Source organism: Neopsephotus bourkii, unplaced genomic scaffold (assembly GCF_033783945.1).
Source record: "Neopsephotus bourkii isolate Nb327-2 ecotype Australia unplaced genomic scaffold, CSIRO-AGI_Nbou_v1 NB_838, whole genome shotgun sequence".
NCBI lineage: Eukaryota > Metazoa > Chordata > Aves > Psittaciformes > Psittacidae > Neopsephotus > Neopsephotus bourkii.
This window is the reverse complement of record NW_026901334.1, coordinates 3,190,061-3,213,878: the sequence shown is the minus strand read 5'-3', so window position 1 is coordinate 3,213,878 and position 23,818 is coordinate 3,190,061. Positions and strand designations below refer to the sequence as shown.

Below are 23,818 nucleotides of genomic sequence, written 5' to 3'. Positions count from 1 at the left end.
CGGGGCCCACAGGCCCACACATGGGGTTGGAGCAGAGCAGGGAGACCCCAGCAAGCAGCTCTTGGCCCTCTCCTTTAATCCCACAGCACCTCAGAGCGTTTCCAGCTCCGTTGCTTCCCCCCACAGCCCCAGAGCCTGCCCCACACCCCCAGACCAGCCCCATGGCTCCAGGTGGGTGCTTTCCCTGTTATTTGTTTCCTTCCGTTCCTGATTGAGCCTCGGGCCTGGAGCAAAAGAGTTCCGGCTGCCCCCAATCCCACCGGGGACCCGTGTTTGACCCTTTGCTCCCATCCCTGCTCTGCCACATCCCAGCAGTGGGATCCGGCACCGCCTGAGCCTTGGGGAAGCGTTGTCCCACGTCCCAGGGGTCGGATCCTGCCTTAAAACAGGAGCTCTTCCAGAGGGAAAAACCGGGCCTGGGCCAGCCCCGCAATCCCCCCCGCGGCCCCGCCTTCTTCCACTCTCGGTTTTCCCTTTTTCCCCCCATTTTTCCCCCATTTTCCCTCGGGAAAGGAGCCCACAAGCGGCCTCACCCCCTCCCTCCCATCCCCGTTCCTCGGGGGCAACCGGAGGTACCGGGGGGGGGGAGTCCCCATCTCCCCACACCTGCCCCAGCCCCTCCGCAACCCGCGGGCGGGGGCAACCGAGCGGAGCTGCCGGTGCCGCCCCGTCCCGCCCCAGCCGCGCTCCGCTCCGCCCCTCCCCGTCCCGTCCCGTCCCGTCCCATCCCGTCCGCCCGGACTTTACCTCCCGGTCGGGCCCGGCTCCGTTCCGGGCCATGTGAGGAGAGGAGCGGGGCCGGGCCGCGGGGCCGTCACCGGCAGCGCGATGGAGCGCAGGAAAGTGTTCGTGGTGCTCGACGTGCTCTGCCTGGCGGTCGGTGAGGGCTCGGGACCGGCGGACCCCGGACACCCCCCAACTCCTTTCCCCGACCCCTTCCCTCCGGTGGGGCTGTACCGGGTGGGGGGGGGGTGTCTGAGTGCCCCCGGTACCGGTGCTGCACCTGAGCGGCCCCACCGGCGCCGTTTCCCTTCCGCGGCGGGCACCGGGCCCTACCCCCGGAGCTGCGGGGCCCCGTCGGGGATCGCAGCGCTTGGAGCGGGCGAGGGGGGTTAGCGTCGAACCGGGGGTTGGGAGCGGCGAGCGGAGGGGTCCCGCGGCGCTGGCCCCGTTCCCCTCGGCCGTTGCCCCAAGGGGGGGGGGGGGGGGGGTCCAACCGCCCGTTTCTAAACCGGGGAAGCTGCGAATGGAACCGGGTTAAAAATGAAGGCCCCGGTCGTAATTCCGGCCTCAAGGCGCGGGCCGGGAGCTGGGAGCCGGGGGGGGGCGGTCCTGGGTTTGTTTGGGTCCCGTTTCCCTGCTCTTGTTTTCCGGGAAGCGTTTGTGGAGGCTGGGATTGAGCAGGGAGGGACTCGGGGTCTGATCCGAGCCGCGGGGGGTGCTTGAGGTGGGTGAGGAGGAGGCTGCAAGGGGGGGACCCATGCGCATCCATCCATCCATCCATCCACATACATACACATACATACATATATATACATACATATGCATACATACATATACATTCATACATACATATACACATATACATACATGTACACACACATACACGCATACATACATATGCACACATACACATCCATCCATACAGATACATACACACACATATACATACATATACCTACATGCACACATACATACATACACACACACATATACACATACACACATACATACACACACACATACATAAACACATACACGTACACGTATACACATACACACACATACAAACATACACACATATACACACGCATACATATATACATACACACATACACATACATACATATACCTACCTACATACACATACACACGTATACATACACACATACAGATACATACACACACATACATATACATACATACACGTACATACACACACATACATATACACATACATACACATACACACATACATACACACACATACATACACACACACACATACACACATACAGATACACATACACACATACACATGTACACACACATACATACATACGTACACGCACATGCATACACACACACATACATACATACATACACACATACACATACGTACATACATACACACACATACATACATACATATACATACACACATACATACATACACACATACATACACATACATACATACACACGCACACACACACACACCGGGGCTTGGTCCCGGTGGCTCCGCCCGTTTATTCCCGTTTCCCCGGGGGGGGGGGGTGGTGTTGGTGCGGGCGGGGCCAAAGGTGCTTGTTCCCGGGACACGGTGGAACCAGGGGAGCCGGAAGCCGCTGGGAAAGGCGGAACCGGGATCGGAGCCCGGCCTCAGGAGGGGCCGAGCATCCCCAGGAGGTTCCTCTTTGATGGGCACGGATGGGGCAGACCCCCCCCTCCCCTTCAAACCACGCTGATGCCGGGGACCAACCCATCCCAACCGGTTGCAGCATCCCTCCAGAGCCCGGAGAGCATCAGGGGATAACGGAATCCTCACCCCCCCTCATCTCCAGGCATTGGCTCCCCTGGGAGCCGATGTGAGGGTCCCGCTGCTCTGAGAGCCTCTCCTCGGTTCTAACGAGCTGCATCCTCCTGGGCTCCTGGAAGACCCTGAGCAATGGGGAGGAGAGGGCACAACATCAGCACCAGGGAGCTGTGGGGCAGCCCTGTGGGTGCCCCGCCGCCATCTCCCGTGGTATCTGGGCGCCTCAGGCAGCTGTGGGCTGTGATAGGGCTCTATCAGCATCAGGGCGAGTCCTCCTGGCCCTGGGGTGCGGGTGGCTCCGGATGGTGTCCCCTAGGGGGTGCCTGTCTGTGTCCCCCCCAACTCCTCACCTCTCCTCTGCCTTGCAGCGTCTCTGCCCTTCATCATCCTGACGCTGGTGAACTCCCCGTACAAACGGGGCTTCTACTGCAACGACGACTCCATCCGCTACCCCTATAAGGCAGACACCATCACCCACGGCCTCATGGCCGGGGTCACCATCACCTGCACCGTTGTCATCGTAAGGAAGCATCATCCCCTTCCCTCTTAGGGGTGGGATGCTCCCATTGGTGTTACCCAGGAGCAGGGGCCCAGTGCACCCAATTGAGACCCCAATTGGGCCCTTGGGTCAGGAGCTCCCTTGGGACCTTCATCCCTGCAGGGAGCGGGAGGCACTGGGAGCATCCCATACCCATGGTGCTGGGGAACTGCTTGGTACCCCCAAAGCCCCTCAACCCTTGTCCTTTGCAGCTCTCATCAGGGGAGCTGTACCTGGTCTACACCGAGCGCCTCTATTCCAAGTCGGAATTCAACAACTACCTGGCTGCCCTATACAAGGTGGTGGGGACCTTCCTCTTTGGGGGGGCCATCAGCCAGTCCCTCACTGACCTGGCCAAGTACATGATCGGCCGCCTCCGGCCCAACTTCCTGGCTGTCTGCAATCCCGACTGGTCCAAGGTGAACTGCTCCATCTACGTGCAGCTGGAAAACGTCTGCCAAGGGGACAGCAGGAACGTCACCGAGTCCAGGTGAGTTGTGGGGCTGGGGGATAACGATGCTCTCCTGCCATGGGGCCTCACCATGCCTTTTGCCCCATAGGTTGTCCTTCTACTCGGGCCACTCTTCCTTTGGGATGTACTGCATGATGTTCCTGGCGGTAAGTGCCCCCATGGACCCTGTCCCCCTCACTCCCAGTTGCCCCCATACACACACTGGGTGACGGCTCCCCAATTCCCTATGCAGCTCTATGTGCAAGCCCGGCTGGTGGGGAAGTGGGCCCGGCTGCTGCGTCCCACCATCCAGTTCTTCCTCATCACCTTCGCCATCTACGTGGGCTACACCAGGGTGTCCGACTACAAGCACCACTGGAGCGATGTGCTGGTGGGGCTGCTCCAAGGGGCTCTCATTGCCGTCCTCATTGTGAGTGTCCCCCTTGCCCCCCCAAAACACCCTGATGCTCCATGGGATGCAGCGGTCCCCAAGCATCTCCTTCCCGATGCTCTCATCCCAGGTCCGATACGTATCCGACTTCTTCAAGCAGCGTCCCCCTCAGCCGAGTGATGGGAAGGACCCAGAGCGCAAACCCAGCCTCCCACTCACCATGAGCGACCCCGACCGCAATCACTACAGCTACCGGGGCGCACCGTGAGCCGCGCTCCGCACCGGGCTCCCTATGGAACACCGGCTCCCTATGGAACACTGGCTCCCTATGGAACACCGGCTCCCTATGGAACACTGGCTCCCTATGGAACACTGGCTCCCTATGGAACACCGGCTCCCTATGGAACACTGGCTCCCTATGGAACACCGGCTCCCTATGGAACACTGTCTCCGGTGCCGCTTGCTGCCGCAGGTACCTGCGGGTTATCCCTGCCTATCCCCACTCCCGGTGTTCTCCATGCCCATGGTACCCCTGTGCTGGCTGGGGCCCAGTGATCCCAGCATCCTGCCTGCGGGAAGGGAGCTCCTTGGTTCCCTATGGGTCTGAGTCACGCTCCAAAGCTTCCATCCCGGCTTTCCATGCGCGGGGAGGGGAAGGGAGGCACATGGGATGGATTTATCGGGCTGGCAAATGGCACGGAGCGAAGAGCAAACTCCTCGGGAAGCCTGAGCTTGCCTGGGCTGTTATCCCTTGTCCAATGATCCAGCCTCATGAGCACAAGGAGGGCGGCTGCAAGGATTAAAGCAATCCAGACCTCTCTCTGTTCCCTGATTCCCTTGGAAAGCAGCGCTGGTTTCCAGTGTGTGAGCGCAGGGAGCATGGGAAGGGCTTTTCCCACTTCCTGATGCTGGGAGCAAGGGATTCTTGCACTCACCGTGCTTGGGGATGCTCCAGCCTTTGTCTCTGCTGCAGCTTCAGCTGATGCTTTAGGGGGTAGCGGGGGGGGAAAGGAGAAGCTTTCTGTGGTAAAGGGAAACCGATGGGGATGTGGGATTCCGAGCACCTCAGGAAGGACGGGAATGGGCCACGGAGCGGGTCCCAGTGCAGCTCTGGAGCCTTTTCCTTTATTCCACACGTTTTCACGATGTGTTTTGATACAAAAGTGCGTTTTCTAAATGAGATCATCCTTAAAGAATGTCCGTGTCAGGCCTGGTCTCTTCCCCCATGGATGCTCCCGGCCTTGGGGTGGATGGATGGGGCTGAAGGGAGTCTGCAGAGCCCCATTCCCATGGGAATGCTGGTCCCATGGGAGCAGCATCCCCCTGAGCTCCTTGCTCACGGTGCCCCCATGCGCTGCTGCCTTCGAGAGGCTTCTCCTTTGCTCGGCCGAGCCTTGGAGAGGTGGGAAGAGAGCAGGATCCAGGCTCCATCCCGGCTGGTCCCATCCCTGCTCCCGGGAGCCTCCGGCATTCCCGGCTCCGCAGCGAAGGGGGAAGGGAAGGGAAGGGAAGGGAAGGGAAGGGAAGGGAAGGGAAGGGAAGGGCAGGGAAGGGAAGGGAAGGGAAGGGAAGGGAAGGGAAGGGAAGGGAAGGGAAGGGAAGGGAAGGGAAGGGAAGGGAAGGGAAGGGAAGGGAAGGGAAGGGAAGGGAGAAGCTCTTGGAAAAAGTGACGGGTTTGTGCCTGCAGCTCCCTTGGCTGCTCCGGCAGCGCAAGGACAGAGCCTTGGCATGGGATAGGGATAGGGATGGGGATGGTGGCAGCAGCAGGAGCGGAGCCAGGGGCCTTTCAATGGGCGGCATTGGGAGGCAGCGCCAGGCTTGAGGGTGAGCTGAGGCTCCTCCATTGCCCCCATGTCACCCGCTATGGCACTGGGAATGCTGTCAGCTCCTTCCATCCCGGGTTCTGCAGGGTACCAGGGAACACTGGGCTCAGCTCTGCCTCTGGAACCTCTCACTGATGCTGCTGAGCGTGGGTGACTCCAGTCTGGACAAGCCCTTTGCGGATGCTGCTTTGCTCCTGCTCCCCACAACGGGATCCTTCCCCCTTTCCCAGCCCTGCAGGCTCTGGGGTTAACATCTGATGGTGTCAAACAAAGCCAGGGGGGATGAAGCAGGAATCGCAACCAAAGGTTTGGGAAGGAGCAGCGGCTCCTGGAATTGGGAGCAGGAGGCACAGCCGGGGCTCCCTTTCCCCCTTTATCCTGGGCTTTGGTGCTCAGCAGCTGCCCCAGCTCCTGGCACGGTCCCACCGGCTCCTCTGTGCAGCCAGGAACGTGCCTGTTCCCTTCCCTTGAGATCTGATTTCACCCCTTTGGATGCGGCTCTGGAAAAACCAGCTGGGCCACAATGCTGCAGTGTGCAGCTCCCAAGGGCAGGGCAGGCTTGGAGCCGAGGGAGCGCGGCTGCTCCTTCCCGGATGGATGCACGGTACCAGCCATGGGAAAGGGGCTGAGACCGGATCAAACTCGTGGCGTGCCGAGCCCGGTGTCACCTGCACTTGGTGGTGGGATGCAGTGCCCCGTGTGGACTCGATCCATAGGGATCCCTGATGCTATGATCCCAGGCTGCTCCTCTCACATTCCAGCCCTGGGTTGTGACTGCGGTGCCCAAAGCCCTTTGTAGCCTGCTCTGTAGGAGCCACGGCTCCCATCCTGCCTGGGACCTGCTCCCCAGCGGCACCAGCTCCATCCCAAGGCTCCTCCTTCCCAAGCCGGGCTCCGGCTCCGGCTCCGGCTCCAGCCCCGCTCGGAGGGGCCCTGCGCTGCCTCCCCCAGCCGGTGCCTCCCTCCTTGTGCCACGCAGCATCCTCCTCCCTGCTCCCTGGCACCCGGTGCTCCCCCATGGGCCCTGTCCCGGTCCCCTGGCTCCAGCCCCGGCTTTCTCCTTGCTTGTTGGCTCCGTGCCCCGGCCCCTCGCTTCCCGGTGCCCGCTTCCAGGGGCGGGCAGAGGCAGTGCCAGGAAGGATGTTACTCATCCCATAAACATCCCGTTCCCTGGCCCAAGGCCCCGGGAGGAGGCCGCAGCACAGCCGGGGCCGGGGATGGGAAGTGCCCCCAGGGGCCGGTGCCCGTGGTCCGGAGCCGGGCGGCGGCAGAGGGCGGCAGGAGCCCGGTGGAGCCCGCTCCGCTCCCGGCGCTCCTCGCAGGCCTGGACCCGGTGCTGCTCCTCCTCCTCCTCCTTCTGCTTCTCCTCCTCTCCTCTTTCTCGTCCTTTTGCTCCTGCTCCTCCCTCTCCTTTCGCCTTCTCCTCCTTCCCTTTTGCCTTCTCCTGCTCCTTCTCCCCCCTTTCCTCCTCCTCCGATCCCATCAGTGCCGCCTTCCCCCCGCTTTAATCCATGATTCCTATCAAACGCGGCGGGTGCAGCCGCCTCCTTTGATCTGGCTGCGGAAGGGAAGGAGGGGGCAGAGGAGGAATTAAGCAGTGAGGGCAGGAGGAAGGGAGAAGGGGAAACCCTCCCGTGGGAGGTGGTGCAGGAGGTGCCTCTTTATCAGGCAAGACCTGGCCCAGGTCAATGTCCCAGGGAGTGAGCAGGGCCACATCCTGCTTTGGGTCTGGGGCTGGGATGGAGCTGGGACTGGAGATGGAGCTGGGAATGGAGCTGGGGATGGGGAAGGAGCTGGGGATGGAGATGGAGCTGGGAATGGAGATGGAGCTGGGGAAGGAGCTGGAACTGGGGAAGGAGCTGGGAATGGAGAAGGAACTGGGAACGCGGATGGAGCTGGGAATGGGGATGGAGCTGGGGATGGGCATGGAGCTGGGGATGGGGAGGGAGCTGGGGATGGAGCTGGGGCTGGGAATGGAGCTGAGGATGGGGAAGGAGCTGGAACTGGGGAAGGAGCTGGGGATGGAGATGGAGCTGGGGCTGGGGAAGGAGCTGGGGATGGAGATGGAGCTGGGGATGGGGATGGGGAAGGAGCTGGGACTGGGGAAGGAGCTGGGGAGGGAGCTGGGACTGGGAATGGAGCTGGGGATGGGGAAGGAGCTGGGGATGGGGAAGGAGCTGGGGATGGGGAGGGAGCTGGGAATGGAGCTGGGGATGGGGAAGGAGCTGGAACTGGGGAAGGAGCTGATGGAGCAGATGGAGCTGGGGATGGAGCTGGGGATGGGGATGGAACTGGAGCTGGGGCTGGAACTTTGGGATGGAACTGGGGCTGAAGTTGTGGTTGAAGCTGGACCTGAAACTGGGATGGAGATGGAGTCAAGGATGGAGCCGGAGCTGGGGATGGAGCTGGGGAAGGGAATGGGACTGGAATTGGAGCTGGAGCTGCAGATGGAGCTGGGGATGGAGCTGGAGCTGGGGATGGAGATGGAGCTGGGAATGGGACTGGAGCTGGGAATGGGACTGGAGCTGGGGATGGGCCTGGAAATGGGGCTGGAGCTGGGGATGGGAATGGGCCCAGAGCTGGGGGATGGAGCTGGAGCTGGGGCTGGAGCTGGGTCTGAGGCTGAGGCTGGGCCTGGGCCTGGTTCTGGCTGCCCTGCAGGACCAGCAGCCGCGGTGGCAGCGGCACTGGGAGCTCTCCCCCCCGCACAGCCCGGGCCCTGCTCTGGCACCAGGCGCTGGAGCCGGGCCCGGAGGCGCAGCCAGAGGGGGATGAGCAGCGCTTTGCTTCCCTGCGCTGCCAGGGCCGGGGCCGTGCTCCCTGCAGACGTTGGCTGTGGGATGCTGGATGCTCCCCCCCTGGCTCTGCGCATTCCCGGCCCCCTTTCCTAGGGCATTCCCAGCAAACCCTCTCTGGGATCACTGTGACAAGAGACCTGGAGAGGGGCTTGGGACAAGGGATGCAGGGACAAGCCAAGGGGAATGGCTTGAACCTGCCCGAGGGGAGACTGAGCTGAGCTCTTAGGCAGAAGCTCTTCCCTGTGAGGGTGCTGAGGCGCTGGCACAAGCACGGGAATGGTTGTGCTGGATGGTGCCATCAGAGCCCTGTTTCCAGGATGGGATGGAGGAGCTGATGTGGAGCATCAGTCTGCCTTTTGGTCTTTGATTTCCCTCTTTATCCCTTACCATGACCTTGGCCAAATGCTTTCTCCTCCCTTTGGGATTTATGGCCCTTTTCCAGAGCGGATCCATTCTGGCCACCAAAATAGACCTTGTGCTCTTATTCCATTTGAATACATAAGAAGGGCTGGAGATGGTTCTGCTGCTGCTCCCCCCAGCCCCAACCTCCCTCCCTCCCCAGAGCACAAACCTCTGTGTGGCTGGTGCAGAGCCAGGAGTGGGTGCAGCGAGGGCAGGGGCATTCCCAGCCTTTTCCAGCTCTGGAATTGGGGCTTTCCCATGTTTGCCAAGGGGTTTATTATGGTTCTGCTCTGCTATTAGGGCCTGGAGGTGAGCTGTGCTCACTGCCCATGGCTTCTTGGTCCCTGTATCCTGATGGTGATGGGGATCCAGGGACCCAGCCCAGCCCCTTGGGGCTCATTGGGGCTGCAAAAATCAAACACCCAAATGGGATCAGTCCCGTTGCTGCTTTCCCTCCCCATCGCCCCGATGCGGTTCCTGCTTCTCTGCCTGTGTATTCCAGGATAATTCGCTTCCTGATGGATTTTCCCTTTCCTGTTACATGTGCAGAGCCCAGTTCCTGCTCTGGGCAAGCGGTGGGTGCAGGAAGGTGATGCCAGGGGTGCATCGAGCACCAGCTTGTGGCCAGTATCAGTGTCCCTATGGGCGAGCACCACCAGAGCCAAGGGCTGCGGTTGTTCTGCCTCCTGCTTGCGGGAGAGGCTTTGCCCACCCTCGGTGTCTGCGCATGGATGGGTCCAGAGGGGGCTGGACCACGAGGACCACGGGGATGGAGCCAGGAGCGGGACATTTCCCTTCTCGAGGCTTGAGGGGGAGGAAGAGGAGGAGGAAAAGCCAGAAATCCCATTGGAAACCCCAGTTCCCATTGGAATCCCCAATTCCCATTGGAATCTCATTGGAAACCCCCGAATGTGGGTTTGGGGATGGACACAAGGTGGGGGGGGGGGGGTCGGGGGTGGCCGGACTGCATTGGGGATGGGGGATGCTGAGGCCTTTGCTGGTGAGAGATGGGGGGGTCCCTCATGGGGGGTTCACTTATAGAGGGTCCCTTATGGGGGGTGTCACTTATAGGGGGGTCCCTTATGGGGGGTGTCACTTATAGGGTGTCCCTTAAGGGGGGGTTCCTCATAGGGGGGTCATTTATGGGGGGTCCCTCATGGGGGGGTCCCTTATGGGGTGGGGGTTCCTTATGGGAGGGTCCCTCATGAGGGGGGTCACTTATGGGGGAGGTCCCTTATGGGGGGGTTCCTTATTTAGGGGGGGTCACTTATAGGGGGCGTCCCTTATGGGGGGGGTCCCTCATGGTCTGGGGGGCTCATTAGAGGTTGGGGGGGGTATGGGGGCTCTGGGGGTCCCTCACTGTGGATGCTACCGGTAACGTGGGACCCCCCCCGTGACCCCGCGGTCCCCTCAGGGTCCCCCGGTCCCCGCCGGCCCCGCAGGGGTTAAATCCCCTCTGCCCTCCCGCGCCGCCTCCTCTTTGGCTGCTCGGCCTCCCTTAGATTGACACTTCCCTCGGCGGCAGGGCCAGGCTGACCAATAAGAACGCGGCTCCTCGCGACCCCACGTGGGGGCGCGCCGCTCCCGCGGTGCTCCCATTGGCTGCCGGCGGGGCGATCGCCCGCACGGGCCAGGCCCCACGTGGAGCTGGCGCTGGCGCTCGTTCATTGATCGCGCTCCGCAGAGCGGCTGCCGCGGGAGGGGCGGGGCGGGGCGGGGCGGGGGCTCGGGCTCGGCTCGGCTCGGCTCGGCTCGGGTTCGGACTCGGGTTCGGCTCGGCTCGGCTCGGTCCTGCTCGGCTCCGCTCGGCCCGGCCCGGCCCGCCCCGCCGCAGGGGTGCGCGCCTGGGTCCGGGTCCATCAGCGCGGTGAGTCCCGTCCGTCCCGTCCCATCCCATCCCATCCCGTCCCGTCCCGTCCCATCCCGGTTCGGTGCCCGTAGCCGGACCGGGCCCGCCCTGCCCCTGGGCTCCCTGCGGCCGGGGTCTGGCCCCACTCGGGGCGGCGGAGCCTGCCCCGCAGCCGTCCCTGCTGCGGGGCTATTGTCTGCGCCGTGCGGGAGGGCGAGGGCCTGGGGTGAGGGCGGGGGGAGCCGAGCGGGGTTCCGAAGGGGTGCACGGAACCGGAGCCCTGCGGTGATGACTCCCGGTGTCTCTCTCGCAGGGGCTGATCCGGAGGTGAGAAGCATCCCCAGGCCCCATCCTGAGGCTGCGGTGGGGCCCGGAGCAGCCAAAGGGGTCCTGGGCCTGTTCGGTGCCGACGATGTTCCCGCAGAACCGGCCCCCGGTGAGCCCGCACCTCGGCCTCGTCCCCCCCCTGAGCCCCGGGCAGGGCCTGAGCTCGACTCGGGTCGGGACAAACCGGCTTTGGGCCCTAAAAGTTGTGCTCCGCGGTCCGGTGCCTCATCCCAAAGTGATGCCGAGCCCCGGCGCTGTCGGGTCTGGGTCCCATGGAGCCAGATGGGGATGGCTCTGGGGCTCTATGGTGCCAAAGGCGGAGCAGGGCTGCCCTGGGCAGGGACTTCTGCTCCCCCATTACTCCTGCCCTTGTTGCCCAAAGCCCCCCTCAGGGACTCGGCAACCTCTCAGGGCCACCACCGGTGACCAGCGGGGTCCCCTCCTGTGCCCAGGCCCATCTCCAGGCACCCTCCGCTGCCTCGGGAGCCGCCGTGGCCGCCAGCGCCATCCCCAGCACCCCGCAGTCCCTCAAGCTGACTTACCCGGAGACCCTGGACCGCATCAAGGAGGAATTCCAGTTCCTGCAGAACCAATACCACAGGTGAGGAGCGACCGGAGCTCGGGGGGCTCTGGTGGTGCTGGGCCCATCACCGGTGCTGGTGAGAGCCGGGCTCCCCACGGCGCTGGGCATCAGAGGACCAAGCACCACCATGGTCCCTTGAAGTGATGCTGTTTGAGGGAGAAACTCGGCCTCCTCCTGCCGAAAGCCCCGGGATGAGGGTGCTGGCTTCCAGGGCTCCATTCCCCCCGGGATCACCTCCCCTTCCTTGCACCAGTGCCGGGCAGAGCAAGGTTTGAAACGCAGCTCGGCTTTGCGGCTCGCTCCATTTGGGAAGCAGATGCTGGGGAGGGGGTTAAAACTCCGTGCGGATTGCTTCCTGACGCCTGGATTCCCTTTGCTGTCCATCTCCTCTTTATCATCCCCTTCCCAATCCTCTTTTCAGGTGGTTTCCTGGGCTTGTGCTGGGAGATTGGGACTGAAGCTGGGAGCAGGAGGCTGAAGCACATGGGGCACTGGGGGGGCTGTGCTCTGTCCAGCTTGGGATACCTTGTCTGGAAGGTCGGGGGGGGGGGGTTCCTCTCCCTCCTTCCCTCTTTCTTTCTTCTCTTTATTTTTACAGCTTGAAGTTAGAATGTGAGAAGCTGGCAACGGAGAAAACCGAAATCCAGCGTCATTATGTCATGGTCAGTGCGCTCCACCTGAGGGCAGGAGGGTGCTGGGGGTGTCTCCTCCGACCCATCAAAGGATACACGGCCCCGGGATGCTTTGCCTTCGGGTTGTGTGGCCAGGCCTGGAGCTGCGGTTCTTGCGGCTCTTGTTGGGTGTTCTTCATCCCCCAAAGCAAGCAGATGGTGGTGGTGGATCCATTCCCGTGCTGGTTGTTTCCTTTCCCATGGGCAATAAAGGGGAGGATCGCGTCCATTCCGCAGCCATGTGCTGGAGGGACCTGGGGACCATGTTCTCCTGCTGGCCTGGCCACAGCACAGGCATCCATGGCCAGGCTGAGCCTGTGTGCCAGCGCTGGAGAGGGTTTTGTGGCTGTGATTCCCCTGGGCTCTCCATCCAATGCTGACGCTGCCTTTTCTCTCTCGCAGTACTATGAGATGTCCTACGGCCTCAACATCGAGATGCACAAGCAGGTGAGGCTGGGTGGGATGGGAGCATCACCCTGGCTCTGTCATCCCAGCTTTGTCATCCCTGTCCCCATCTTGCTCTCTGGGCCCTTCAGGGTCCTCCATTCCCATGTGAAGTTGCTCCCTGCTGTAACCCAGGGGAAGCTGGATCCCTCCTCCATGCTTCAGGAGCTCTACATCATGTCCTTGGCCTGTCTCCTTAGCTCTCTGCTCGCTGGGTCCAGGCTGCATGGCCCTGGCTGGGTCTCCCCATGCACTTGTTGTGGTGCAAGACTCGCGCATCACCTTGTGAGCAGCCACCTGGGGACCACTGTGAGGGATGCAGGGTGATGAGGAGCACCCCGAGGTGGGAAGGAGGAGGCTCGGGGCTGCACATCCCCCCCCTTGCTGCCTCCCCATCCATCCCTCTTTCCTCCCTCCCTCCCTCCCGCTGCGCCGCGCTCCGGGTCACCAGCTGCTCGGAGACAGAAGGTTTCTTCTCATCTATTTTTAAAGAGGCTGCGGAGGAGCCGGGCGAGGCGCGCTGCAGCCATGGCCTCCTTCCATCCATCCTTCCCTCCCTTCCTTCCCTCCCATCCATCCATCCATCCATCCATCCCCTCCCATCCTTCCCATCCCACCCTGTGCCCAACGCCAACTGTTGCGCGGTAGCACGGCACTGGGATGCTGGTCCCTGTTCCCCCATTCCAGGCTGATGGTTGGGTGATGATAAAGGATGAGGAGGATGAGGATGAGGAGGAGGTGTGAAGCTGCCCTTGTGAGCAGCAATGCTGAGGGTCGCCTCATCCCAGTGCCCCCTTCCCGGAGGCCTCCCTGCTCCCCTCATCCGCCTGCTGGGATTGATTCTGCCATGGAATGGTGCGGGTGCGGGTGCGGGTGCGGGCCCCAAGTGCTGCCCTTTCACAAGGGCCCCTAATTCTGCTCCAGCAGCCAGCGGCCATTGCGGGAACACCGGGAGCCGCCGGTTCCCCCCCATCCCCGCGGTGGCAAGGTCGGGTCTCTGCGTTTCCTCCCTTTGCCCCACATCCAGCGCTGCTGCCCCTATGGGCACGGGCAGGGCTCCTGAGCACCCTTAGTGAAGGCATCGCGGTGCCGTGGTCCCCTCACAGCATCCCCCGGTGATGCAGCGCTTGCCCCGGTGTGGGGCTGGGGCTGGCTGCGGTGGGGCAGCATCAGGCAGGGAACGAGCAGGAGCTGTTGGCGTTTTGATGGTGGTGGCTCTGCTTTTAGCACGGGGAAAGGGCTCGTAGCTCTTCATAAAACCACCTCCCCGATGAGCCCGGCCTTGGGCTCGCTCGCCCCGAGGCGGAGGGGAGGTGGCGGCGCTGGGAGAAGGAAGGGGGGGGGCCGCAAACAGCGCGATCGTTTTTCATGCTGAGAGCGTTAAAGTGCCAGTAAATTGCACATTAACGAGTGCGAGTGAATTGGAGGCAGCTCTCCCCAAGGAGCTGCTGCCCATCAGTGCATTAGGGAAGAGAATCCATCACTGCCGGCCCCGGGAGACAGCTAAATCCTTCCTAGAACTGCCGGCTGCCAAATCTCCTTTCCCTCCCCTTCCCTTTCTTTCTTTTCTCTCTGTTTCCCCTCCCTGGGAAGGGGAAGCGAGGGCGGGTGTGGGATTGCTGCTGCTCAGTGTGGGGCTGGGAAATGCAGGTCGGTGGCTGCTCTAGGTGGGGGTACCGGGGTCTGTGTCCCCATCCTGGCCATGCTCCTGCGGTGCCGGCCCGGTCCTGGTGGGAAGATGCAGGGTCAGCTCCATCCTTGGCTGTTGGGTTTTCCAGCCTCTGGTCTCATCATGGGGCTGACAATAGGGTTCAGGCTCGACCCTCTCCTCTCATCCAGGGCTGGCTCCGTATCGGTTCCGTCCTGCCTACAGGGATGATGCAGGGATTGATGCCTGCGTCTGGGGGAGAGCTGCGGGTCTCTGCCCCTCTCTGGCAGAGGTGAAGACCCCCAACGGGCACCCCGCAGCCCTAGGGATGTGCTTGCGGGGCCAGGGATGATGTAAAGCCTCTGCTGTCCCCTCTGCCGGGCTGTGGGGTGCAGTGGGAGCACGGCACAGCATGGAACGCTGCCGCTCTCCCTCCCCTCTGCTCGCGGTGTGCTCCTGATTGCCGGTGGCACTCGAGTGCTGCAGGAATCAGCAGCTCTATGGAGAGCATCTCTCCAGGCTTCCTGCCGGCCGGGAGGGCAGCAATTACCGGGCCCGGTGCCGGTGGGAGGGCGGAGGTGAGACCCCGGGGGGCTCGCCTGGGTCGGTGCCGTGGGGCTCCATGGCCTTGGCGAGAAGGAGGCTGAAGCCCTCAGGGTGGGGATGGAGGATGCTGGAGGGATGGCATCAGGAAGGGCCCCCCAGGGGGTTTCTGCTCCTCGGTGCGGGGAATGAGCACCAGCGCCTAAGGTCGTATTAGAGGGGTTTATGAACGTGTAAAACACAGCGGCTGCTGAGGTGGGGATGGGAGGGGGTGTCCTGCAGTGCGGGGCAGCTCTGCCCTCAACCTGATGGGTGCTGCATCTCTCACTGCACCTCTGACTGCATCTCTGCATCTCACTGCATCTCTCACTGCATCTCTCACTGCATCTCTGCATCTCTCCATCTCACTGCATCTCTCACTGCATTTCTGCATCTCACTGCATCTCTGCATCTCACTGCATCTCTCACTGCACCTCTGACTGCACCTCTGCATCTCACTGCATCTCTGACTGCATCTTTCCATGTCACTGCATCTCTCACTGCATCTCTGCATCTCACTGCATCTCTGCATCTCACTGCATCTCTCACTGCATCTCTGACTGCATCTCTGCATCTCACTGCATCTCTCACTGCATCTTTCCATCTCACTGCATCTCTGCATCTCACTGCATCTCTGCATCTCACTGCATCTCTCACTGCATCTCTCACTGCATCTCTGCATCTCACTGCATCTCTGACTGCATCTTTCCATCTCACTGCATCTCTGCATCTCACTGCATCTCTGCATCTCTGCATCTCACTGCATCTCTGACTGCATCTTTCCATCTCACTGCATCTCTCACTGCATTTCTGCATCTCACTGCATCTCTGCATCTCACTGCATCTCTGACTGCATCTCTGCATCTCACTGCATCTCTCACTGCATCTCTGACTGCATCTCTGCATCTCACTGCATCTCTGACTGCATCTTTCCATCTCACTGCATCTCTCACTGCATCTCTGCATCTCACTGCATCTCTGCATCTCACTGCATCTCTCACTGCATCTCTCACTGCATCTCTGCATCTCACTGCATCTCTGACTGCATCTTTCCATCTCACTGCATCTCTGCATCTCACTGCATCTCTGCATCTCTGCATCTCACTGCATCTCTGACTGCATCTTTCCATCTCACTGCATCTCTCACTGCATCTCTGCATCTCACTGCATCTCTCTGCAACTCTCACTGCATCTCTGACTGCATCTCTGCATCTCACTGCATCTCTCACTGCATCTCTGCATCTCACTGCATCTCTCACTGCATCTCTTCTCCCATCAGACGGAGATCGCAAAGCGCCTCAACGTGATCTGCGCCCAGCTCATCCCGTTCCTGTCACAGGAGGTGGGTAACCCTCAGCCCCCAACTGGGCATGTGGAGACCTCCATTGGGGCACAGGGAGCATCCCTCCAAGGGGCCTCGGGCCCTGCGCATTGGGCCGGGCTGGGGGGCCCTGGTTTTGCCCCGTTCCATGCGGAATCCCCGCTGGGGGCCGCGGCATCACCCGGTGCCACGCTCTCCTCTCCCCGCAGCACCAGCAGCAGGTCGTCCAGGCCGTGGAGCGAGCGAAGCAGGTGACTATGACCGACCTGAACGCGGCGCTCGGGGTACGTCAACCCTCTCTGCCCACCCCATCCCACGGGCACCGCTGCTTCCCGTGCTCCCCTATAGGGACACGCACCCCAGCACCCCTCGTGCTGCCTCCTTCTGTGGCTCTGGCAGGGATGGGGACATGGCCATAGAATCCCAGCCTGGTTTGGGTTGAAGGGAGCTTAAAGCTCATCCAGTGCCACGGGCAGGGACCCCTTCCACTGGAGCAGCTCCAAGCCCCTGTGTCCAACCTGGCCTTGAGCACTGCCAGGGATGGGGCAGCCGCAGCTCCTCTGGGCACCCTGTGCCAGCGCCTCAGCACCCTCACAGGGAAGAGCTTCTGCCTAAGAGCTCAGCTCAGTCTCCCCTCGGGCAGGTTCAAGCCATTCCCCTTGGCCTGTCCCAGGATGCTGCTGCAGCGGTGTCAGAGCAGGGCACTTGGGTGACACGCTGTGTGTCACTGTGGCTTGGGTTGGGGGGCTGTCACCCCCATCCCCATACCCCAGTTATCCCCTCCAAAACACAATGCATGGGTACGGGTAGGGTTCCCTGTCCATATGGATACAGGTAGGGTCCCCCATGCACCCCAGTAGCTCCTGTCACAGCTGGGAGGTAGCAGCAGGAAGGATGCTGAGAGCCCAACCTCCATCCTGATGTGTTCCTTCGGCTCCACTCTCTCCCTCTCCTCCCCAGCACCAGCTCCAGACCCAGCACCTCTCCCACCACGCTCCCCCCATCCCTCTGACCCCCCATCCCTCCGGGATGCAGCCCACCGGCCTCACCGGCATCAGCACCGCCTCGGGGCTGCTGGCGCTATCGGGGGCACTGGGGGCCCAGGCCCAGCTCCTGGCCAAAGATGACCGAGGAGCCCATGACACCGAGCCCAGGGGTGAGTCTGGGGGGGGGGGATGAGACTGGGGTGACCCTGCTGGGAATGGCTGCTGCTGGGCCCTGGGGTGCCACCAGGGCTTGTCCGTCCATACCATGGGGCTCTTGAATGGGCTGGTGGAGTCAGGGGCTTGGTGGCCATGAGGGGTTTGGGATGAATATGGGGGGGGGTCATCCCTGCTTGGGGGCCATGAGCACCCCAGGAGGAGCTTTCTGGGGGGCTCATGGCAGTGGCACAGTGTGTCCCTCCTTCCTTCCTCCCTCCTCTTCATCCTCCTGCTGTGCCACGGCGACAGAGCGAGACCCCGGCCCCGTAAGTGCCTTTTCCTTCTCTCGCACCATCCTCCTCCATCCGGGATGCTGGGAGCTGGTGGCCATGGAGGGGATGGGGTCCCGCTCCCCATCCAAGTCCCTGCTGCTGGGGACCCCTTCCCCGTGTCACAAGGGCAAACCACGCTGTGTCCCCTCCTTGCTCCATTGGCAGCAGTGAAGCCCAAGCTGGGGGCTCTGCATGCCCTAGGAGCCAGCTCATGTCCCCTAACCCTATGTGCGTGTCCCCATCCCAGAGCTCCCTGGCACTCCCCAATGGGGATCGGGCACGAACCATCTCCGAGTACCTGAGCAGCAGCAAGAAGAGGAAAGTGGAGGAGAAGGACTTCGGGACGGACTACGTGAGCCTGGGGCTGGGGGGGAACGGGGTGGCCTCATCCCCATGGATGTGTGTGCGGAGCCATCCGTGCCCCCAGCGCATCCCAAGCAGGCGCTGGGGTGACCTCGGTCCCTTTGGCTCCAATCGGCCCTTGTGTTGCAGGGCAGCGACGCAGACAAAAGCGAAGACAACCTGGTGGTGGATGAGGTCAGTGCTGGGATGGGGCTGGCACTGGGATGTGCTGCTGGTCCCTCTCCCCAGACTGGGGGCTAATGGGCTGCTAAAGGTGGAGGTGGGCAGCATTGGGCCCCCCATTCACGCTGATGGTAGTGATGAGCCCCAGGCTCCCTCTTGCCTGTGGGTACCCCTGCCTGTCCTGCTGACCCCCCTTTCCCTACAGGACCCCTCTTCCCCACACAGCGTCCACTCCTACTCATCCCGGGAGAACGGGGTGGAGAAGGTCCCTGTGGGGAGGAAAGAGGCCGCACCGCTCAGCCCCACTTCCATGGCCTCCTCCAGCAGCGCATCCCCATCCCGGAGCAAGGATGTGCCCACGGTACGTGTTCACTTGGGGGATGTCCCTGTGATCCCACTGCTGCACAGGGCTCCACCTCCAGACCCATGGGGTGAAGGCAGCGCTGGGTTTCCTGCTCTGTTCCATCCCATGTCCCATCGAGCTGACCCTGTGGGGTTGGAACACCCATGGAGACCCCCATCTGTAGTGTGATCATCACATCTTCCCCTTCTGTTTGCAGGGGGACAAGGCAGGGACACCCAGCCTCAAGTCCAGCACCCCCACATCCCAGGGGGATGCCACAGCCCCGGGCTCCAGTGGTACCCAGCAGTTTCGCCCCACAACCACTGCCAAGACCCCCGTGGACCCATTGGGTGAGCTTGGCCGGGATGGGGACCCGGGTGGGTGGCTCCAAGCTCCATCCTCTTCCCTTCATCCTGCATCTCCCCCCACAGCCCTGAGCCTGAGGAACCCTCTGGGGGTGCAGAGCCCCTACTCGGCCGCCTTCGGCATGGCCCATGCAGCCGTTAACGGGGACATGGCCGGGACCGGACCCTACGCCAGCCTCCACCTCATGTCCCCACAGCTCAATGGGGCCGCAGCCACCGGCAGCTACGGGCGCTCTCCCCTGGTGCGTGAGCCCCTTTGCTATGGGGTTGTGGGGGGCCGTGGGGTGCGAGCTGCTCTGACCTGCTGTCCCCTCCAGGTGGGATACGATCCCCATCCCCACATGCGCGTCCCAGGGCTGGCGGCTGGAATGCAAGTGGGGACATCAGGGAAACCGTGAGTGGGGCTGGGGGTCAGCAGGGGATGGGGTGCCCAGGGCTGGCAGGGAGCATGGGATGGGATGGGGTGGAAGGGACCTTAAAGCTCATCCAATGCCATGGGCAGGGACCCCTTCCACTGGAGCAGCTCCAAGCCCCTGTGTCCAACCTGGCCTTGAGCACTGCCAGGGATGGGGCAGCCACAGCTTCTCTGGGCACCCTGTGCCAGCGCCTCAGCACCCTCACAGGGAAGAGCTTCTGCCTAAGAGCTCAGCTCAGTCTCCCCTCGGGCAGGTTCAAGCCATTCCCCTTGCCCTGTCCCTACAGGCCCTTGTCCCAAGCCCCTCTCCAGCTTTCCTGCAGCCCCTTTAGGCACTGGAGCTGCTCTAAGGTCTCCCCTTCAGGAGCCTTCTCTTCTCCAGGCTGCCCCAGCCCAGCTCTCTCAGCCTGGCTCCAGAGCAGAGCTGCTCCAGCCCTCGCAGCATCTCCATGGATGCTCCCATTGGAGCTATTCTGGAGCAAGAGCCTCCTGCCCTGTGCCCAACCAGGCTGCTCCCAAACCACCCTGCCCGTACCCAACATAGCCCTGGCTGCTCCATGCACACCCCTGGGCTGGTTCTCACCATCCCTCTCCCTTTCCAGCGCCTACTCCTTCCACGTCAGCGCCGATGGGCAGATGCAGCCGGTGCCGTTCCCCCCGGATGCCCTGCTCGGCTCCGGCATCCCCCGGCACGCGCGGCAGCTCCATGCCCTGAGCCATGGGGAAGTGGTTTGTGCCGTCACCATCAGCAACTCCACCAGGCACGTCTACACCGGCGGCAAGGGCTGCGTCAAGGTGTGGGACGTGGGGCAGCCGGGCACCAAGACGGCCGTGGCTCAGCTCGACTGCTTGGTAAGGATGTGCCACCATGGATGGGCTCCCTGCATTGAGGATGGGGGGGGTTTGGAGCATCATTTGTGACCCTGTTTCTAACTGGGGTGGTTGTGGATGATGGCTCCATGCTGCCGGTGCTGCGCTGCCCAGGCTGTTCCGAGCATCCCAAGCTCTTGGGGGGGCTTTTCCATCGCCACCGCTTGGCACTGCTGCATCTCACACTGTCAACCCTCCCTATGGATGGTTCCTACAGGCTGGGGCATCACTTGGGTTCAGCTCTGTTCTGTTTCTGCCTGCATGGGTCTGGCTGGATGGAGAGAGATGGGATCCCTTGTAGGAATAAATCATAGGATGGTTTAGGCTGGAAAAAGACCTTTAAGCTCATCATAGAATAGTTTGGGTTGGAAGGGGCCTTCAAAGGTCATCTGCTCCACCCCCTCTGCAATGAACAGGGACATCTTCAACTAGATCAGGTTGCCTGGAACCACATCTGGCCTGGCCTTGAGTGTCTCCAGGGGTGAAGACATTCACATCCATCACCTCTCCAACCACTGAGCCAGCACAGTGGGGACATGGGTAAACCATGTCCCTAAATGCCACCACCACTAAACCATGGCCCCGATCCCTTCAGGGGTGGTGACTCCACCACTGCCTTTTGCAGCCTCTCCCAGTGCTTCCCAACCCTTTGGCTGAGGAAATTTGCCCTAAGATCCCATTTAAACCTCTCCTGATGCAACCTGAGGCTGTTTCCTCTTGTTCTAGGAGGGTTCTTTAGTAGGTGTGGGGACTTGGCCACTGTTGCCCTGGCCCTTGAGGTCCCCTCAGTGGCTGTCTCAAGAGCTGGCAGCTTCCTGAGGTTTCCTCATGTTGGGAATGCCGGTGCCAATCCCAGCACAGCCATCAGCAGGGGGGCTTTTTAACCTGGCTTCTTTGAGGTTTGTTTTCAATGGATTTGGGAATCCCTGTGCCCGCTATGAAGGGCCCAAACCCAAACCCTCCCCTCCACTTGCTGGCCTTGGGCAGCCTGACGAATGTTATTCCTGGATGGTGCTGACCTTGAAGATCCCCATGCATAAACAAGGAAGTGACTGAGTCATGATCATTTCCAGCTGCATCCAAAGTTCAGGAACGGGGGGGGAAATGATGGTTTAGTGCTCGGAGCCATTGGAGCTGCAGCAGCCGCATCTTTCAGGGATGCTGCGGGTGATGGTCCCTAAGGACATGGAATGATTTGGGATGGAAAGGACCTTAAGGTCACCCCTGTTCTGACATCTGGGATGGGTGCAGAAGGGCTGGAAGGGAAAAGGGGATAACGGGGTCCTGCCTCTTGCACCCCAGAACCGCGACAACTACATCCGCTCCTGCAAGCTGCTGCCCGATGGCCGCAGCCTCATCGTGGGGGGGGAAGCCAGCACCCTCTCCATCTGGGACCTGGCGGCCCCTACACCCCGCATCAAGGCCGAGCTCACCTCCTCTGCCCCTGCTTGCTACGCCCTGGCCATCAGCCCCGACGCCAAGGTCTGCTTCTCCTGCTGCAGCGACGGCAACATCGTGGTGTGGGACCTGCAGAACCAGACCCTGGTCCGGTGAGCGCGGTGCTGGGATGGGGGGCACAGGGCACACACAAAGCACTGTTGGCAGCCGTGTCCTCACCTGCTCCCTGCCCTGTTTCCAAACCCTCTTTCCCAGGCAGTTTCAAGGCCACACGGATGGAGCCAGCTGCATCGACATCTCCAATGATGGCACCAAGCTGTGGACCGGGGGGCTGGATAACACAGTGCGGTGCTGGGACCTGCGTGAGGGACGTCAGCTCCAGCAGCACGACTTCAGCTCCCAGGTAAAGGAATGGGGCTTGAACCAAGAGCCCCATTGGGATAATCAGGACCTTCCTGACCCTGCTTTCCACCCCAGATCTTCTCCTTGGGCTATTGCCCCACGGGGGAGTGGTTGGCGGTGGGGATGGAGAGCAGCAACGTGGAGATCCTGCACGTCACCAAACCGGACAAGTACCAACTGCACCTGCATGAGAGCTGCGTCCTCTCCCTCAAATTCGCCTCCTGTGGTAGGCATGGATCCTTCAGGCTTGGATTTGGGACCTTGGGATGGGTCTCCTCTCCCAGATGCATTTGATGGGGGCAAAGTCTGGCTCCGTGTGTGGATGCCAGTATTGGTTGGGAGAAGGGGTGTTCTGGAGCAACCCCTATGGTAGTGATGCTGGGATGATCCTTTTGATCCCTTCTGTCCTCCCATAGGGAAGTGGTTCGTGAGCACGGGGAAGGACAATCTGCTCAATGCTTGGAGGACGCCCTATGGAGCCAGCATCTTCCAGGTATGGGAAGGTTGCTCTAAATGTACATAGTAATATAGAGAGAGCTATAGGGAAGTATATAGCAATGTATTAGCAGTCAGAGCATCATGGAATGGTTCAGGTTGGAAGGGACCTTAAAGCTCATCCAATGCCACGGGCAGGGACCCCTTCCACTGGAGCATCTCCAAGCCCCTGTGTCCAACCTGGCCTTGAGCAGTGTCAGGGATGGGGCACCCAGTAACCAACGTGCTCCCTGTGGGGTTCCCCATGACGGGGCCAGGTCCTTGCTCTCTGTTTCCTCTTCTCCCTCCCTTCTCCCTTCTCCCAGTCCAAGGAAACCTCGTCCGTCCTCAGCTGCGACGTCTCCACCGATGACCAGTTCATCGTCACCGGCTCCGGGGACAAGAAGGCCACAGTCTATGAGGTCATCTACTGAGAGCAGGAGGTGCCAGGCAGACACACGGACACCCCATGGATGCACGGATAGATGGGGAGGGGGGGGCTCTGCCTGCCCTGCTCCTGCCTTCCCAAAGCGGATCCGGGCCAACCGAGGCGGAGGAGCGTGGCCAGGGCTGGAGGTGGCCCCGGGCCGGTGTCACACAGGGCTGGGTGATGGCAATGGGGACTTGCTCCTTGGTTTGGGCTCTGTTTGTTGAATGGGGGGACCTGGGGGGGGGGGGTATTAAGGATTTTTTGGGTTTATTTGGGGGTTTTTTAGTTTATTTTTTCACTTTTGGGGGGTTATTTTGGTGGGGGTTGGTTGGGGAGGCACTGGGGCCATGGGCTCCATCCTCAGCACCCTTGGGGGAGCCTCCTGGGCTGTATTTAATAATAAAAGCAAGCAAAAGCAGAGCTCTGCCTGGTCCTGAGCAGCTCCCTTGATGCTGCATGGCCAAGGGATGGAGCCAGGAGGGGATGGAGCCAGGAGAGGATGGAGCCAGGGCTGGGGAGGCTCTGCCATGGCAGGAAAAGCTGCTTCATCACTGGATCCCCAACTCCCCTTCCCAGCCCATTGCCCCATGGGGCAGCACTGGTTGGGGACCCCTGTTCCATGATGGGGTGTGATGGGAGCTTCTGTTCCCCCCACCACAAGGGCTCCTGCACTCCAGTTCCATGGGCTTCAAGGGGTAGGGATGCACAGCTCTGGGATGGCAGGGATGCTCCATGCCAGGATGGCAGGGATGCATTGC

At 61.5% G+C, this 23,818-nt stretch overlaps 2 protein-coding genes across 9 annotated transcripts; both read left to right on the top strand.

The window, feature by feature from the left end:
• The first annotated feature begins 708 nt into the window (after positions 1-708).
• Positions 709-4,262, top strand: PLPP2 (phospholipid phosphatase 2). Its single transcript, XM_061356047.1, has 6 exons — positions 709-880; positions 2,905-3,056; positions 3,287-3,564; positions 3,635-3,692; positions 3,779-3,955; positions 4,047-4,262. The coding sequence occupies exons 1-6, from the start codon at positions 829-831 to the stop codon at positions 4,182-4,184; spliced, it is 855 nt and encodes a 284-aa protein (XP_061212031.1). The 5' UTR covers positions 709-828; the 3' UTR covers positions 4,185-4,262.
• Positions 4,263-10,670: 6,408 nt separating this feature from the next.
• On the top strand, positions 10,671-23,297 carry LOC133213653 (transducin-like enhancer protein 1). Of its 8 annotated transcripts, none has more exons than XR_009725855.1 (21): positions 10,671-10,806; positions 11,102-11,224; positions 11,568-11,716; positions 12,297-12,360; positions 12,772-12,816; positions 16,323-16,385; positions 16,574-16,648; positions 17,325-17,520; positions 17,816-17,832; positions 18,086-18,190; positions 18,331-18,375; positions 18,569-18,724; positions 18,924-19,056; positions 19,138-19,313; positions 19,389-19,465; positions 20,089-20,338; positions 21,659-21,906; positions 22,014-22,157; positions 22,232-22,382; positions 22,573-22,649; positions 22,957-23,297. XR_009725855.1 is itself a non-coding variant. In XM_061356057.1 (21 exons), exons 2-21 carry the CDS (start codon positions 11,201-11,203, stop codon positions 23,062-23,064), a joined length of 2,274 nt encoding a protein of 757 aa, XP_061212041.1. In that variant the 5' UTR covers positions 10,671-10,806; positions 11,102-11,200; the 3' UTR covers positions 23,065-23,297. The 8 variants fall into 8 exon arrangements, 7 of the variants coding, with proteins under 7 accessions (XP_061212041.1, XP_061212040.1, XP_061212045.1 ...); XM_061356057.1 differs by having other exon boundaries at positions 16,574-16,615; positions 22,010-22,157; XM_061356056.1 differs by having other exon boundaries at positions 22,010-22,157.
• The last annotated feature ends 521 nt before the right edge of the window (positions 23,298-23,818 follow it).